The 19,655-nt window shown below is 35.0% G+C and overlaps 2 protein-coding genes across 4 annotated transcripts in view; both read right to left on the reverse strand.

The window, feature by feature from the left end:
* The window catches only part of LOC142345644 (cytochrome b5-like), a 287,355-nt gene that overhangs the window by 199,171 nt on the left and 68,529 nt on the right, over positions 1-19,655 (reverse strand). The gene's annotated exons all lie outside the window — the stretch shown is intronic.
* Positions 1-19,655, reverse strand: part of LOC142346084 (melanin-concentrating hormone receptor 1-like) — a 67,992-nt gene that overhangs the window by 47,216 nt on the left and 1,121 nt on the right. For both annotated transcript variants that reach the window (XM_075398585.1, XM_075398584.1), the window contains exon 2: positions 11,600-11,942. In XM_075398585.1, the coding sequence (XP_075254700.1) occupies positions 11,600-11,942 (343 nt within the window). The remainder of the gene's footprint in view (positions 1-11,599; positions 11,943-19,655) is intronic.

The following is a 19,655-nucleotide window of genomic DNA, read 5'->3' on the forward strand; positions in this document are numbered from 1 at the left end:
TTTAGTATTTTAAATCTGTTACAGTATGACCTACTCGTGTTATATTAATATTATGATGTTACTTTTAGATTATAATGAATCTATAGCTGGTAATCTGATGGCTTCTCCCATATCATCAATTATATTAAGACTATTAGCGAAGTTGTCAATATTATCTAATAACTTTAAATCATCAATGCCATATACATTATATCCCTTTCACTCACTGGCATCGATGAAGAAAACATTAACACTATCATACAAACTATATTAACTTTTATGAATGTTTTTTTGCCTGAATTAGATGGACCAAAAAATAAAAAAGTTATATTTTTTTTTCATTTCAAATGGTTCTAGTATAAAAACTCCTGTATCCTTTAAATCTCTTCCATACATTAAGATATTTATCAATTTTTCCAATAAGCAATAATAATAATAATAAATAGTAACATAATAACTAACAGGAACACCGATAACATTTTTAGGACTAAATTTCAATCAAAGGGAACCTGCTTTGCAGATATTAAATTTCTTTACATGTTCTATTAATCTTTCTTTAGTGTGACCAAATCTATATCTATTGAGATACAAGCATAATCTACAAGTGAAATGTTTAAATCTATAGTGAGAGATATGTTTATTTACTTTACACTTTCTACATATTAAAAATTGATTAGGATCATTATAAATGCATAAGCATATGGTTATATCTCTCTGTATGTTATAGTATCATTAAATAAAAAAATAGGAAAGGTTTACTTTTACACAGATCGCAACACCAAGCCTTATCTTTACATTTTATCACACTTAGTACTAATCAATTCTATTTATGAAACTTTGTTATAATAAATAGAAAACAGTTTGACAAAATAAGTGAATCCATTAATCATGTTAAAAATCCGAATCATGATAAATTAATTATTTTATCCTGTTCCAAGTATGTAGATAACCCTAAGAAAAAATAGAATTTATAGAATACAATAAAAATCTGTGAAACAGCTCCGCTGATATAATTCTGGAAGCTAGCCTTGAATTTATGACAAAAATTAATGGCAGATCTGATGATATATAATTTATTAACTACTAAACCAGTGGATGTAATAAATGAACTGTATCAAAACATTATATATAGTTTATATATATATATATATATATATATATATAGAAAGTTTTTATATATATATATATATATATATATATATAAAATATATATATATATATATATATATATATATATATATATATATATAGTGATTTAACATAATCTTTCTATCATCCTTTATAGTAGGTTTCTGTTATCATTTATAGTTAGTTCTAGAATATTATAATACATGAACTATGTTAAATCACCCTATATATAAATATATATATATATATATATATATATATATATATAAGCATATAAATATATATATATATATATATATATATATATATATATATATATATATACATATATATAATTTAACTTTCTATCATCATTTATAAATGGTTTCTATTGTCATTTATAGTTAGTTCAAGAAAATTATAATACATGAACTATATTAAATCGTTATATCTAACAATCACAGTCTCAATTAGCTTTCTTTCATCATTTATAGTTTGTTCTAGAATACTGATAACCATAAGTTTTTTCTTCTTTTCCTGCTCTAGATCTAGAGTGGTACTATTAATTTTATATACTAGATATCTTTTGAATAGATATAGATTCTCATCAAGAAGATAGCTTTTAATAGTATTTACATAAAATCTTTTATCATCAAAGTTGTGTAGATTTCTTTTACTAGTTTTAATTGTTCCCATTTTATCTCCAACTTTCTGTATTCTACATTCTTTTACACTTCTTTCTTTATTATCCATTAATGCATTATTGTAGTCTTAATGCTTGCCGTTGTTCTGTTTCTTTATTCTTTTCTCTTTTGCTGCATATTTCTTAAAGCTATAAGTCTTTGGTTTTAGTACTGTGTTCTCTTCTATCTCTCTACTTCCAAGTTCGTGTTTGAATTTACTTAGAACTTTATTTTTGTTTTGATTGGGTTATATAGATGGGACAGATCCATACATTTATTATCAACTTTGCCTTCAGTATAAATTATTACGAAACTATCAGTATCCATGTAGTGTAGCATTATATCTTTAAGTGATGGTTGTAATACAATATAGAAGAATTCATACATGTGGGGTTTGCTAAGTTCTAAGACAGTTGAGCCTATGTATATTGGGAATTTCATATTGTATCTCCTTTTTATGAAATTCTTTTAGAGTATAAAACTATCATATCTAATTACATGTTTTACATGTTGGTTTACTAACAGCTTTAAGTATTTCATAATCATCTGTTAGGATATTAGCTTTTAACTAATTGAATAGATTCTCACAAGTTTTACCAAACAGACAAATGTACTTTAGCTTAAAGATATCTTTCTCGGGTGCAGTTTTAGCTTCAGCTCTAATTTTTGTATTAAGTTCAATATAGTCTCTAAAAATATAATCTTGTTTAAATTCAAATATTCTATGGACTTTAGTAACTTTATACCCATCGTAACAACGATTTAAACATCCGATAGTGTTTTGGATGTTCATATTTATTATTCTGATCTATTATTAGTTTCCTGCTTTTTGAAGAGGTTACAGGTCTTTGTTAGAATCTTAGTTCATTATTCTCTACTTCTCTTCTATGAGGTAGTAATTGGAAGTCAGCAGTCTTATCTTTACATTCAATGGTGTAAACTAAATCAAAGATCAGCCAATAGCCATGATCACTATCATCACTAGTGTGCAACACTTCATCTGAAGAGGTAGTAATATACTCAAAATCTTTAGATGGTAACTTTTGCTTTAATGCATAACAGTATAAGTTATTAGCATTGATGTAACATATAGACCTATTACTTTTGCTTTAACTATTACTTTTACTATCGTTTCTGTTATTGCTTTCACTCTTACTATAACTATTCTTATTGCTATTACTATAAATAAACCTGTTACCCATAACACCACATATACCACCTTTCATTGCTCCAATGAAATTTTTTAGCATTTCTTCATCTTGTATTGTATCTAGTTCAACTTGCCTTAGTTTCAGGAAACAATCAAAGCTATAATCTGGTAGATTAATATAATGCAGAGAATTGAAATTATATGTGTCTATGTTGAACTTAACAAATAGATTGAAGCAGTGTTCTAATATAAATTTATCATTTTCCATATACCCTAGTGTTAGTTCTTTACCAAATTTATTACTATAAATTATATTAAAATCATTCACTTCTTCTTGGGTTGGTAACTTAGTTGTTTGTGATTAGCTATAGTCTTCTGTTGATAGATTACTAAATATAATGTTATTGCTATTTTCGTCTTTAATTTATTCATTAGGCTATAATATTTTACTTTTAACATCGTAAACATTAGCTATTTTATCAAGAGACATTGTTAGAAAACTGTAACTGTCTATAAAATTTAATACACCTATTCTAAACATTCAAGCTTTACCATTATTACTAGGTAATATATCCACTCATCTCTTACTATCATTCTGTCTAAACAGTTCATTAAAAAAATTAAAGTCATAGCCATTAACATTATGGAATATTACGGGAATGAAGTTTTGTAGTCTATAGTTGGTGTTACAAATATTACATGCAGGACCTCTATATCTATCGGTTTGATGAGAGTGATCTCTAACTTTATTAATACAGGGTTTATTACAAATATGACAAGTGTTAGTAGTATGATGATACACTTTATCTTCTTTTTTAAAAATCATTTATTTGTTTAGCTTAACACTATACCTTGTTTCTATTTCTAATAGATCTTTGACATAATCTTTCATACAGTTAGAACCGAAATATGATTTACGATTACCGTTACAGCTATAACCAATAGCAATAGGTACATGTTCAGATATTTTATATGTATAAGCATCAATCTTTTCTGCTGTTTCTTTCATGTAACATTCAAAATCACTGAATATAAAAAATTATAATCAACACCATGCCGCGTGTTGTTCGAGAGCACTTCTTGCGACGCTGAATCGTTTTATGTTCGTGTGTGTGCTTTGGTGACAAAAAATGCTAATCCCTCCTTTATATTAAACACGTGAGCTCTAAAAAGGGACAAAAATTTTGCATACTTAAGGGGCCTCTCGAAGCGCATGTTTAAGAGCCGCAGTGATCAGCATGGTTAAGCGAAGATATCGAGAGAGGTCAATGATCTAAAAGGCTCAACGTAGATGGGTGAAAACCGAACCTGGGAGAAAAGACTGTTATTCAAATGCAGTTACCACGACGCTAAGATGGCATGAAAATATGCTCGCTAAGGGGGAGGATTTACTGTCTTGGTTACTACGTGTTTTTGGAATGCTCCCAAACCTAATTTAAAGTTCTATTGTAAACACGTGTTTTGTTAACATGTGTTTTTCTGCAAAAATTTAGCTTTAGATATTCTGCGCTATTCTAGAATATTTTAAACTTTTGGCTAAATTTTTAACGCTTTACCTTTCGATCTTTGTGTGATCTCAAATGCTCTCAATCTTAAATATGTTTATTGATACAATAAAAAAAGTGCATTAGAAACGCTAGTGTGTATTCGTTATAGCGCAGTTGGTAAGATGGATGGACGACTGCTATTCTGAGGGTCGAGGTTTCGAACTTGTGTCGGGTACCCTCCTTTTTGTAGACATGAAAATTCTAATCAACACCATGCTGCATGTTTCTCGAGAGCACTTCTTGCGACGCTGAGTCGTTTTATGTTCGTGTGTGTGTTTTGCTGACAAAAATTGCTAATCCCTCCTATATATTATACGCGTGAGCTCTAAAAAGAGACAAAAATTTTGCATATTTAAGGGGCTTCTCGAAGCGCATGTTTAAGAGCCGCATTGATCAGCATGGTTAAGCGAATATATCGAGAGAGGTCAATGATCTAAAAGGCTCAAGGTAGATGGGTGAGAAGCGAACCCGGGACAAAAGACTGTTATTCAGGTGCAGTTACCACGACGCTAAGAGGGCTTGAAAACATGCTCGCCCAGAGGGAGGATTTACTGTCCTGGCTACTACGTGTTTTTCGAATGCTCTCAAAATTAGTTTAAAGTTCTATTGTAAAAGCGTGTTTTGTTAACACTTGTTTTTCTGCAAAATTTTAGCTTTATTTATTCTGCGCTATTCTAGAATATTTTTTAGCTTTTAGCTAAGTTTTTAGCGCTTTACGTTTTGATTTTTGTGTGATCTCATATGCTCTGAATTTGAAATATGGTCATTGACACAATAAATAATGTTTGTGAGAAACGTTAGTATGTAGCCGTTATAGCGCAGTTGGTAAGATGGAGGACTGTTGTTCTGAGAGTCGAAGGCTCGAACTTGTGTCGCGTACCCTCCTTTTTATTGGTATGAAAACTTCTAATCAACATCATGACGCCTGTTGTTCGAGAGCGCTTCTTGAGACGCTGAGTTGTTTTATGCTTCTGTGTGTGTTTGGGGGATGACAAATGCTAATCCTTCCTTCATATTAAACGCGTGAGCTCAAATATCAGACAGAATTTTAGCAAGTTTAAGGGGCCTCTCGAAGCCCATGTTTAAGAGCCGCATTGAGCAACATGGTCAAGCGAATATATCGAGAGAAGTCAATGACCTAAAAGGCTCAAAGTAGATAAGTGGGAACCGAAGCAGGGAAAAAAATTGCATTTAAATTTTTACCTGTTCTTTGAACCAATGAAGGAAAAAAATTAAGTGAGGAGTAGATTGCCTACGTTTCAACTTGTGTTCTGCTTAGAACCATTTCTGTAGTCTTGGATTTTTTACTGAGATTGCATTTTCACTACCACCGCACTCAAATTTTCCGACAAAAAGCAAATGCTACAAGTTTTTGCTCACACAACCAAGTGCATTGGTTGCACGTTATCTTTTTTTTCTCTCTCTCTTTCTCCCGTTTTATGTTCCTGTGTGTGTTTGGGGATGAAAAAAGCTAATCTTATATATTAAACGCGTTAGCTCTAAAATGTGACAAAATTTTTGCATGTTTAAGAAGCCTCTGGAAGCGCATGTTTAAGGGCCGCATTGAGAAGCATGTTTAAGCAAACATATCGAGACTATTCAATGACCTAAAAGGCTCAAAGTAGATGGGTGAGAACCGAACCTCGGACAACAGACTGTTAATCGGTTGCAGTTACCACTGGGTGAAAAGGGCATGAAAATATGCTCGCCCAGAAGGAGGATTTACTAAACCTGGCTGCAACGTGTTTTTTGAATGCTCTCGAACCGAACTATGTTTAAAATTCTTTTGTAATTGCGTGTTTTTTTGCAAATTTTTAGCGTTACAGATTCTGCGCTATGCTGGAACACTCTTAGCTTTCAACTAAATTTTTCACGCTTTACTTTTTGATTTTTGTGTGATCTCAAGAGCTCTCAATCTGAAAAATGTTCATTGATACAATGAAAAAAGATTGTTGAAAACGGTGGTGTATAGTCGCTATAGGGCAGTTGGTAAGATGGAGGACTGCTATTCTGAGGCGCGAGGTTTCTAACCTGTGTTGGGTACCCTCCTCTTTGAAGACATGAAAATTTCTGATCAACATCATGCTGACTGGCGTTCGAGAGCAATTCTGGCGGTTATTAGTTGGTTTATATTCCAATGTGTGTGTGTTTTTGGGATGAAAAATGGCAAATGTTTTCTCTTTGTGGATACTCTTCTTTCTATTTGCTTGGTCTTTTCTTTTTTTATTTCAAAAATTTGAACGATGGTTTTTTCGTAAAAACCACTGGGGTATTCACGTTAGTATTGTTGACCCCAAACGAATTTTAGAGCAGTAACTTTTCTTACCTTTTCTTTCTTTTTTCTCTCGAATTCTTAATGTTATGAGTCGTTGAAAATCGTTGAACGATTGATGTGTTTTCTATCGCTGTTTGAAATGATTTAGAGTTCGAGTGGGTGACCACTGAAGGATCTAATAAATTAACTAGAGGACTTCATGATAACTTTTCGAAAATAGCACAACTTGAATTGAATCTTTCAGAGAACTTATTGCGGACTTTAAATTTTTTCACCGTTTTTTTTTCATTTTTTCTCTGTTTAAAGCAAAACGATATCAAACAGTAAGTCAACACCGACAGTCCTTCCCAATTTAGAGAGACGTTTTCCATCAGAGGACATAACAGAAAATTTCAGACTTTGCATTTAAAAATTTACCTGTTCTTTGAACCAATGAAGGAAAAAAAATTTAAGTGAGGAGTAGATTGCCTACGTTTCAACTTGTGTTCTGCTTCGAACATTTTCTGTAGTCTTGGAATTTTTACTGAGATTGCAGTTTCACTACCATCGTAATCAAAATTTTCCGACAAAAAAGCAAATGCTACAAGTTTTGCCTCACACAACCAAGTGCATTATCTTTTATTTCTCTCTCTCTCTCTCTCTATGTGTGTGTCTATCTCTCTTTCTCTCTTTGTTTGTCTCTCTCTCTCTCTCGCTCTTGTGTGTGTGTTTGTGTGTGTGTGTGTGTTTCGTCTTCTCTCTTCCTTCTTATTTCTTTGTTCCGTTTCGAGCGCGCGCTCTCTCTCTCTCTATCTCCTGGTTCCTTCTTCTGTTATCTCTGTCTTTCTCTCTTTCTCTTTATTTACTTCTTTATTTTCCTCTTCTCAAACAAAATGACCAAAACAGTATACACCAAATGCTTCAAACAAACTGAATTGGAAAAATCAAACAGCTTTCTTTGTCCTCCATTGGATAACCACAGATGGAAATTTATTTTTTAGCTGTTGATTTGCGGTTTTATTACCATTATCCATAAAACTGCTTTGAAAGTAAGTTTTGGGCAATTTTGTCGTATTCTCTAATCTTCCTCTTTTATATTAAATTTCAGTCGCAATTGAGATGAATCGTTATTATTGCTCCAATCTTAACATGTTTTGGAAGTACTTAATCATGGAGCCTAGCGCTTAATAAATACTTTTTGAGACGCGCTTTGCCGTCATAACTGAGCTCTTAATATGCATATTTTTCTCTCATTAAGGATGTGGTATAGCAAAGCAATCGATTCACAAACGTCATAGTCCAGAAGTTTGCTGTAGAAAGAGCAAAGGACAAGTGCAATACTCATAGTTAGTGTAAGTGGCGAGATCTATGGCTGTTAAGGGAGGGGTATGGATTCGAGCCCGTTTCGGTGCGAAACAGAAACCTTAACTTCTTTTAAACTTCCTATTTAGTAAATGATTTTCCTATTATGATTTTGCCGGCCTGCTAGTAAAAAATCATTTGAATTAAGAGCTACAATTGTTTCGCAGTTCGTCGAATTGCAAAACTGTGCTTTTCAAATGTGCAAGGTATAGTCTATAAAAGGAATTCAGATATACCATTAATTACAATGTGGTATGCATATTATCTTAGTGTCACTGATTGTTGACTCTGGCAGCTACATTGGGATGAATGGCAAGCCGATTCAGCTCAAGTGCTTTGTGTGGGGACCCGGGTCGAGGTTTGGTAAAAAATAATGTAAGATTAGCGGTGAATAGCGGTGATAAAAAACTTTTTTCACCGCAAGGCGCCCGCATGTACCAGCGTTGAATGCGGTGTGTTTTAACGGTTTTTAGCGGTGAAAACTTTTTTTCACCGCATTCCCCGGATTTTTTACAGAAACGAAACTGACGTACGGGGCTCCGAACCTCTCACCTCCTGCATGTCAACAACTTCTTAGTCCACTGCGACATCACTCACTTACTACAATGATATTTCCTGTGAAGTTAAGATAAGCGTTGATATTAGCGATAAAATCATAAGATTCGCGATTTTAGCGGTGAAAATTTTTTCACCGCATTCTGCTGGTAGCGGTGAAAATTTTTTTTCACCGCATTCTGCTGGCAGCGGTGAAAAATTTTCTTTCACAACTTAAGCGATGAAAAAAAAATTCACCGCTCAAATGTTTATATTCACAGCATTCATCGCGTTGAACGCAAATCTTACACTTTTACTCAAATTCACCGCAAATCTTACATCTTTTAGCAATTTCTAGCGGTGACACCTCGACCCGGGTAGCAGATCCAATCCTGATCACGTGGAAAAGATCCAATGCATCCATCAATGCATTGGATCTTTTGCAAACTGTTTGCCAAGTTTGCGATTTATTTTCTCTTTTTGTCACTTGAAACAATTACTTGCAATTTTTAAAGTGCCAGATCTTCTCATAAAATTTTCCCTCAAACAGTGTCTCAATTAAATTTTAACCTTCTTGCGAAGTGGGTGTACCGAGCAAATGACATCATGTTATGTGACTGTTGAAATCACTCGAAATTTTGACCTACATCACGAACTACAGCTCCGTTCCTGGCCAACGCCAGGCTTTCTCGCAGTGGCCTCATCAGGTTTATATAACATGTAGATGAGCGCGAGGCAAATATAAAGTTAAAATAAGAAAAATAAATTAATATTAAGTTAATAGAGCGAAAAGTCGAGTAGGTTGGAGGCGTGGCTTTTTTCAAAATACCTTTAAAGAACAATTTTGCGGTTTTTGAGATGGATTTTTTTTCAGGTGCGTTTGACTTCTGTTTTCAGAGTTTCCTCTCCTTTAGTGCTTTTAAGACGGTAAATATGTGCCTATTTACCTTTGCTTTAATTCATTAAGGGGCAACTATAAATTTTCATGACTTTGCCACTATTTGTTGTCATAAAATATCGGTGAATTTTAGATTTTGCCCACTTTTTTAAAATGATCTGTTGTCTTATAACTTAGAAACATCAATGACAGGTCTGATTGGTTGCTAATGAATCATAAAATAACCTAATTAAGGGCTCGAGAGAATAGCTAGTTTTGCGTTGATTTCAGCCTAAGTCTTACATATCTTGCGTTGAAATTGGCGTAGATCTTAGAAATTTTGCGTTGAATTTAGCGTAGATCTTTCATACATTCAACGCATTCAACGCCAATTTTACATATTTTGCGCTGAATTTAGCGTAGATCTTCCATATTTTGCGTTGATTTTAGCGTAGATCTTACATAATTTGCGTTGAATTTAGCCTAGATCTTACATATTTTGCGTTGAATTAGGCGTAGATCCTACATAATTTCAGCGCTTTTAACGGAATTGTAAAACGGAAAAGCACACTAGCTGATCACCTTAAAAGTAGTGATGAGCAATAGAATAGCATGCAATCTCGACACAAGCTAATTTACTGAAGATACCGATGTAATTGAACTCAAAAAATTTTATGCTTTTTTTGGTCGAGCAACGTACCCCCCCCCCCCTCCCGTACCCCCCCCAACCCAAGTGAAACCCCCTCATCACACGTACCCCCCTCCCGTACCCCCCAACCCAAGTGAACCCCCCTCAGCACACGTACCCCCCTCACGTACCCCTCGCCCTTGTACCCCAACAAACGCCACGTACTCTACCCCCAATACCACCCCCCCCACACGTACCCCCACCCCTCACGTACCCCCACCCCCCCCCCCAAGTAAACCGCCCTCATCACACGTACCCCCCCACACGTATCTACCCCCATGTACCCCACCCAAAACACCCCCCCCCCCCCCTCTGCCACGTACCCCCTCTCCTCAATGATTGTTTATTGATTTGTTGTTAAATTCTCGTTACAGGAGGAGAACTATGTTTAAATAAACATCTGTTAATATGCATTTATGCTAGCGATTTATACCGCCTTTCCGATACTGAGAAATTGAGAAGTTGTTGCCTGATGAATGTCGAGATGGAACTTAATGCGCAAACACACAGCACTTATCCGCCATGTTAACTTCTTCCCGAGTCGAGGTATCACCGCCATTCAACGCAAAATTATGTAAGATAAGCAGTGATTGCGGGAAAGTTGGTAAGATAAGCGGTGAATGCGATGAATTTTCATAAATCAGGCGGTGAATTCGGTGGAAAAAAACTTTATCGCCCGGTAGCGGTGAAATCACATATTTTCACAGCCGACAAAAAGCGATGAATTTACATAAAATCACCGCTTTGAAAAATGTCTCCAATTTATGTAAGTTAAGCGGTGAATGCGATGAAATTACATAAATTCAATGCTTAGAAAAAAAGTGTTCAAATTATGTGAGATCAGCAGTGAATGCGGTGAAATTAATGGGGAGTAAGGGAGGAATTGTTAGATTTAACCCCCCCCCCCCAAATTACCCTTTAACCTTACATCTTTTGACACTTTCTTCTAAGCGGTGAATTTATGTAACTTCATCACCTGAGTAAGCGGTGAACTTACAAAAAAATGCCCTATTTCACCGCTAAAAATCGCAAATCGTACAAAAATTAACTGCGCATGTTTTACAGGAAGTAGAGTGAATTTGATTTACATTCGAAACAAAAATACTGGAATTAAGTGAGAGATGGCGCAGTGGAAGAAGAAGTGGATGACATGCAAGAGGTCAGAGGTCCCATCCCGTGTAAAGAGGTTAACATTGGTGAATTTTTGTAAGCTAACCACTTACTATAGCGGTGAAGTTACATAATTTCACCACATTTCAACGCAAATTTATGCACGAGTTTTGCGGTGAAAAAAACATCTTTTCACCGCTTATCTTGCATAGTTTCCCGTTTTTTCCTTGACCCGGGATATAAGTGACAACCCGTGATGCGTTCGAATAAGAATCAAGGGTACGTTGATCTTTGATTGTTTTATTTACCTGTATAGTAGGACACAGACGAGAACATTGCATTGAATTTGCACGCAAAGTCACTGACATTGCGAATGTGCAGGTCAAGTAGGCGCTCCATGCCAGTGAAGACCCTGGGAAACAGAGCCATGCAGTCCGCGACAGCCAGGTACTGAATGAACGCAGTTCCAGAGTTGTTCATGTTTTCACTCATTTTAACAGCAGTTAGAACGGTCAAAATGTTGCCAATGATTCCGAGTGATGCTACAGAAACCGTTGCTGATTGGATAATGGTTTTCACAACAAGAATTGTGTTGTCAGCGCCATTGTTGTTGTTGTTGTTGTTGTTGTTGTTGTTGTTGTTGCTCTCATTCTGAAATAGTTTTGATCACAATACACACTTTGATATCAGTTTTTGGTGGAGCATTTTCTTTCCAAAAGTTGATCTCTAAACCTTTGCAATCCTGGTTAACTCAGCGTGTAAGGAAAATAATCAAGACGCAAATGAAGGGGGAGAACCTAAATCTCCCAAAATCGCATAATTTTCTGTTCTTTGTGTGTGTGTGAGTGAGTGAGTGTGTATGTGTGTGTGTGTGTGTGTGTGTGTGTGTGTGTGTGTGTGTGTGTGTGTAAGTGTGTGTGTGTGTGTGTGTGTGTATGTGTGTGTGTGTGTGTGTGTGGGTGTGTGTTTCTGGTGAGAATTGATTTGAAGATAAAGAGATTAAAGGTTATTAAGAGGCCATGTGTCGAAATTCATGTAATCTGTTATAGCAGGTACTTAGAAACTGTTTCTCTTATTCTTGGAAAGAAATTGATAACACGAATTTGAAAACTTCGAAGGAAGATTTTTTCTGGCGCTCGCGAAACCTCAACTTTACCGATTCACCCGGATTGAATGTTAAGTCTTAATCAGTACTGATTCATTGAAATTGCAAGTCTTGGATCAGTACTGTATCAGAGCACTGATCATGTCATTTTTAGACTTGGCACGTCTTAAATCAAGTCTTAAGTCTTGGCAACTCTTGAGTCAAGTCTTGGCCAAGACTTGACAAGTCTTGCGCAAATCTTGTGCAAGTCTTGGCGAAGAAGTGATAATTTTTGCATCAAGTATTGAGCACAGTTTTTATTGCTGGTTTGCTTTCGTTTGGAAACGAAAGAAGAAGGCCGCCACTTACAGTGGAATGACTAAAAATTTCTCCAAAGTGAAAAAGAAGCACAAGACAACACGAGCCCTTCCACATAGCTCATTTGATAGAGAATGAACAAAAATCTTATATCACCCAAAGATACCAGTTATGGCCACTTTTCTCTGCTCATTGAATAACAAGTTTGTTTCGTGGTGAATAAATGGGAAATTTGGAGAGAAACTCAATTACGAAATAGCTTGATCAGATTAGCAAATTTTTTGTGAATAATTTTTTTGCCAATTTTTGTTCAAGACCAAATTTTTACCAATTTGATCAAAACTTGTCTCAAGATTTGCCAAATATTGGCCCAGATTTGACTCGAAAACTTGCCAAGTCTTGGCCAAGACTTGAATTAGAATTGACAAGTCTTGAGCAAGTCTTGACATGTCCTCAAAAATCATAAGACTTGAGATAATCTAAGACTTGAGATTCACTGGAGCGGTACTGATCAAGACTTGAATTTCCTTCCGGGCATTTTTCTTTTCTGTTTTTTTAAATTTAAAAGTGCAGAGTAAATTCAGCAGCCAACGGTTTCAAGCCTTATATTCTGAGTCGCTTCTTTAGATGCAAGAAAAACATGAGTGTTTAACTTTTTAATTTATTAAAGTCATAATTTATGAAAAAAATTGAACTGAACCTACTACTAATACAATTTTTCCAACAAAATGACGATCATACACATCCTAGCCATTGGATTCAACCTAACTATCAATGCCAGAGCAGATGAAATGCGTTTGAAAAACTAAGTCAACCTGAATCGGGACAAAACAACAGTATTCTTCCGTAAATCGATAAAAACTACGCTTTCCTAAACAAATAACAACAGGAGAAACTGTATTTTTCAAAGAAGAACTATTTTAATTTTCTTGTGATTTAGATATATAAGCATAAAAAAATAAGTTTTCTTAGAGTGAATCAAAACAACAATTTTTGGCAAAAAAATCTTAGTTTTAGGTTTTGACTAAATGATTTTGAAGAAAACTGCTAGTGGCTAGTGACTAGAATCATGGGCGTTGCTTTGTCCAGAGTTAGCAGAGGTTTTAATATGCTTCTTCTTGAGCTATGAAATGACCTGTCCCGAGTTTTTTTAAAAATTCTTCAGAAATAATCTAATTTTTTGAAAATCACAAAAATTTTGTCTCACCAGTCCCCTCCCTACTTTGTGGCTTCTTTTCGATCACTTGAATTTGATTAAAACTCCTCAGAATGGTATCGCAAGATTTTTAAACTCAGCTAGTTTGCTTTTGACTCAACAAGGAACAAACACTTTGAGGTTGTTTTACAAGCTTTTATGCAATCCGATGTTTGTAAGCTCATGAAAAAGCAAAAGTGGTCCCAAGATGCCAGCAGGTTTGCAAAACTAATTTCAAATTGCATGCAAGATTTTCGAATAACATTTTCTTCGTTATTTACCCCATAAAAAATCCACCAGAGAAAAGTGGGAAAATTTCAGGATTTGAAAATTTAGGTAGTAAATGTAAGATCCCGCTTTTCCCATAGGGAGCAGCCGGGCACTTATTAATGAAGCAGTTAGATTTTACCAAATTTACGAACTCAAGCGCATAAATATGTCAACAGATCTTCTATTTGACGTTTTTATATAGTGTTTTCACTAACAGATTATCAGGAGAAGTTTGTATTCAAAATCATCAAGTTTTTTATTCAAGTCTGGCAATTGAGTATACAAATGTGAAAAAGACCATCAGTACTGGAAACAAGTTATTTTTTCTTTTGTATTTCGAGTCTTGTTTTTTGAAATGCATTTGTTTCCATTCACGAATGTCTGTATCTCTCAGATATCTGGGGCTATAGGAGGAGATTCTAGGTTTGTTTATTGGTCACGTTTTTATTGAGGACTATTTCACAAGGTTAGCTCTTTCAAAAGGTTGGTTTATATAACGGGACTGTTTGAAAAGAGCGCCAAAATATTATTTAAAAAAATTCTCTAGAAACCAATGCAATTTTGACAGTGATGGTCCCGTTCTTTTGAAGCGCTTCTCAGCTAATATATTATATTGCAGCCAGGATTGGAAATGAACCCAAAATTTCCGACCGGTTTTCAAAAAATAACGATGCCGAATATCTCATCATCTTGAAATTGATGATGCCGCAACCTTCTAATGATAATTGCCAAAAAAAACGATGATACCGACTTAAAATCATAGGTGCCTTTGCTTTGTCATTTTCGGTTATGTTGTTTTTGGTTCTATAAAGCAAAGATTTATCTATTAGGGCTGTCAAACTATCAAATTAGTATAATAATATAGCAGATTAGAATGCATTTTTTGAAAAAATGAATGATTTGTTCAATTCTAGATTGCTATTAAATTTTTTTTTACTTTTTCAAATTTTGTTTTTAGTCAGACGAATTTGTAAGTGTTTTTTTCTGGGTTTTGTCTGATCGTCTTCAGAGCGTTTGTTTACACCCATTTAATCAACAGGCAATTGTGGTCTCAGATATCTTGACGATTGTCTATAGGGAATTACTCTAGCGCATTAAAATAATAAATTTAAAAAATCAAGCACAAAATTCAGCAAACCCGGGTCAATTTTTCTCTGCCCATATAAATGTATGAGTGGGGCAGAAATGGGAGGATTTCTTAAAACAAAAAGGTGCTTGAAACTCTTACACATTTTGGGCTAAAATTGGCTGTCAAGAGGAGTAAAATGAGTTAAAACTGAGGGATAAAAGAAAAATTTAACCCGTCACTCTTACACCTTTTGGGCTGCCAAGAAGAGTAAAAAAATGTCGGCGTCTGATGGTAAAGGAGAAATTACCCCCTGGCTTTCACATCATTTTACCTTCTTTGACAGACCAAAAAGATGCAACAGCGGGTGGTTAATTTATTCAATACCCTATCACTTTTACATCATTTTACATCCCTTGGCAGCCCATGCGGCCGAAACAGATGTAAAAATTTGAGCTGCATTTTCCTAAAAAATCTTGCCACTGAAGCCACTGTCTTATATCACTTTACCCGCATAGCTGCCCCCTCTTACACCATTTTACCCCCTCTCAACTATTTAACCCCTCACTCTTACATCATTCCCCCTGTCAGTCCGATTCTCACACCATTTTAACCCTTCTCAACATTACTCACCTTACATACTTATCCAACGAAAAATTGCTCCGACTCAGCCATCTCTACCAGTTCAGTCTCCTAGAAGTCTCATAAACGAAAAGTTATCAGATAACCCTAGTCGATGAATGAGCGGGGAAAAATGCAAGAAGTTAACGGATTTTGAGCGGACAGTTCAACAAAATCCCCTCAAAGTACTTTCATTTTTTTAAACTGAAATGAGGAAAATTTGAGCTGAACAAAAAGGCAAGAAGCAAGAGATGAGCGGAGTTTGAGAAGAATAAAATACGCTAACTATTTGTACTTGAGACCGCAAAAAAGGGCTATAGAGTCTGGAAACCTATACTATAGAGCTTAGAAACCTATATCATGCAGATTTGAAGCCTATTTTGTCCTACGCAAAAATTGAATTCTCTTAAATTTTGAATACACTTTCTTCTTGCAATTTTACTCAGCTCAAAATCCGCTCAATCCTTGAAATTTTTTTGCTTAAATTGCGCTTATTTCTTGCTTCTTTTTTTTCAAAAATTTCCGCTCATTCCTGACAATTGGCCATCATTGTGGTCTGTGGTACATGGATAACCTCGAGGGATGCTCACGTACTAAGTCTCTTACTTAGCTTTCGTACATTGTACAAGTGTTAGTATCTTTATGTATCTGTCCCATCTGTAATGCAAGACGCATGCCCGTGTGTAAAAATCCAAACTCGTCCTTCATTCATATCCCTGGAACCTATTCAACCTTGTCACTAAAATTTTGTTCACAAGGGCGTCTTAATCTGATTTAAAAATCTTTCTTTCTATAATTTGAAGCAGATAGTAAAGTGAAACACGAAGAACCGTTTAATCGGGAGAAAAAGGTGGAAACACGGCCACGGAAAATTGATGTCTACTGATGACAAACTGATGTCCACGCACCATGCGACACAATCAACATTTCTCCTTTGTTGAGGTCTATAGCGAATCCTTATTGTAATTTATCGCGGAGTATCTCATATTATATTGACATCACCTATACTTCATTATATTGTTGTTTCCACATGTTTTGAAAAAACAATGTGAGAACTTTTATGCTAGCCTCACTTTTTTTGTTCATACAGTTTTTGACATTTTTAAGGGCATTCCAGGCCACCATATGTGATATCAATTTGCAGCTCTCTGCATCTAGAAATTCACTAGAAAGAGAAATTAGAAGAATTTTGCTTTCTTTCTACTCACAAATTCAAACAATTTAGCCTAATTTTTATCAAATTGAACAAAATTTTGTTGGAAAACCATTCATTTAAAACGACTAGCGATTTTCTTGAGGATATCGGTTTTTTCAATGTCTTCATATAGTACAGAAATAAGCCAAAAAAGCATTTGTTGAGAAAAAAATTTACTACAAGTATTTAAACAAATTTTTGACATTTTTACTAAATTTTAACCCATCTCTCATCTGTTCATCCAACAAGCGGTTTGTTTCAATTCCTTGCTTGTTTAAATTTTTATGAATATGTAGCAAATCGTTTGAGATATGTATGTTAGTAGTCAGTTGTCCAATGTTTTTTGAAAAAACAAAAAATTTGAAGATTTTTCATATTGCAGCTGAATAACTAAGAGAAATTCTAAGTTTATTGGTATCCTGCACTTTGTCAGCATTCACAATTTCCTGAAGAGTGATCAAAAATGACTGACTCTCCGTTTTTGCAACTGTTGGGACTTCATTGAAATATTTGGACTTTACAGAGAAATAATAAAATCTTTTTTGCCATTTCTTAAATTTTGATCACCTATCAAGCCATTAACATACTTTTTTTATGTCGTTTTTTGTCAAAACGACAACGAACATAAGTTTTTACGAGCAAATTCACGTACTCTGGCAGCTCTTTTTGAGTTTCTTATTAATATAGTATAGACTGTATTTTGGGTGCAGTCTTTTTTTCAAAGATTATGAGAAAAAAAAGTTTTTCAAATGCAGTCAAAGTCAAAATAATCAGGCACATCAGTAAACATAAAGGGTAATAACGTTGAGGAAGCAAAGGTATCAAGTTGCTTTTGATCTAAAACAGTAATCAGAATTTAGCAAGTTTTTGTAGACCTGCGTTGCTTTGACTGCTTCTTTTATGGTTATCCTCTTTTCAATTTAAGAAAATTTCATGACTGTTATTAAAAAACAACAAGTTAACTCTATTGGTGCTCATATTCCGTTCTTTGAAACAATTTGTCGTTCTGGTAAATTTTTTGACTTCAAGGTTGAATTTTTTTTGAAAAAAAAGATGACATTATTTATTTCTAACTTTTATTTTCTTTGCCCGGCGGCTTGCTTGGTTATCACCAATGATATCAATTCTTATTGAAAAGTGGCAGTTTTCATTGCACTCAGTTTCATTTATGCTCATGGAAGTAACCTGCTTACAAACGACACGCTTTACAGACAATTTCACATTTTAAAATATATTCTGACAAGCTTCTATCTGCTTTGCTCTGTTTTTTTTTTCACCTGAATCCACCAGGACACTATTGGCTAGACTCCAGGAATGTTGTTGTGAGTTTGGCAACAATTCTTGTGTGTAAGAAAAAAACATACCAAAAACGGGCCAGAGAGTAGGAAAAAAAATCGGTCGCATTGTTGGACTACGTTTTCCATGCTAGTTTGAATCTGGCCATAAAAGAATGGCTTCGTTGAGAGTAACCGAAACTGGTAAAAGAAGCAACACCAGCGAATAAAATTGCAACTTCTATTAGCATTTCGCTGCTTTTTATTGAAGTAAAATCATAGCGAAAACCAATATTCAAAGCACTTGATGAACTTGACGCTGTAATTTTTTCATAAGAAAGCTTAGTCAGAAGTATGATGTCTTCTGTTCCGCCCTTCACTCCAGCAACCAATTGACGGCTGTTAAGAAAGTCTATTGCTATCGAATTTCCTTCCGTCTCTAAGCACTTAGCTATTAACGTCCTCAAGGCTTCCGCCACGGCAATGCGGCGAATACCACCCTCTCTTATTCAACAAGGCTGATAGTGATGCAATGCATGGAGTTTGAGAGTTAAAATGGGGGAACTTCCCCATGGTAACCAACCTTTGTTTATTAGCTAAGTCAGTGCTCAGAGGGCATAATGTGAATGATCTGATGCTTGCATTGCACAGCATGCAAAATATATTTGGAACTGAAAAACGCTTTTGCAACTAAAGGTTTATAACTGAACAAGGCTTTTTCAGGTAAAGGTCTCTTAGTCAGCGCACCAAAAGTTGCCTTGTTGGCCGGTGCAAAACTTTTGAACATCAAAATTTATGCTGCTCTGCCATTTTTGCCCTGGATGCATAACGTTTGTGAACGTTTGTCAATCTCTTCAAAATTGGTATCATTAGAGTCATTGAATGGTTTTTAATGCTTCATAGCGCAAGCTTTATTCCATAGTCCTCCAAGGTTACAGCTGCTCCAACGGTTTTTTCTTTAGCTGTTGTGTCGCATGTGTTTTCTCCATCCTCTGTGGCTAGCACGTAAAATGCATTCAGCTAAACAGAATAAGTTTCTCCAATTGAGGTTTGTTTTGGGGTCTTCAATACACTCAGTAATGACGTCAGAGAAGAACTCTGATCTTTTGTATTGCACATTGATAGGAACATAGAGAAAACAGTGATAGGAAGGAGCGGATAACTGGCTTTCTGCTCTTCTGTAACGTCTTTAGGTCTGGAAGGTAACTGTTGATGGTAGTTTTATCGGAGTTCAAACCAGCTAACGCCTCGTCTCCATATGACGTGCTCTCAGCGTTGATTAGGAGATCAATCACTTTAATCGGTAGCTCTATGGAGATTTTTTTGATTACCTAACGTTTC

This window comes from Convolutriloba macropyga, chromosome 9 (assembly GCF_964194025.1).
Source record: "Convolutriloba macropyga chromosome 9, txConMacr16.3, whole genome shotgun sequence".
Classification (NCBI taxonomy): domain Eukaryota; kingdom Metazoa; phylum Xenacoelomorpha; order Acoela; family Convolutidae; genus Convolutriloba; species Convolutriloba macropyga.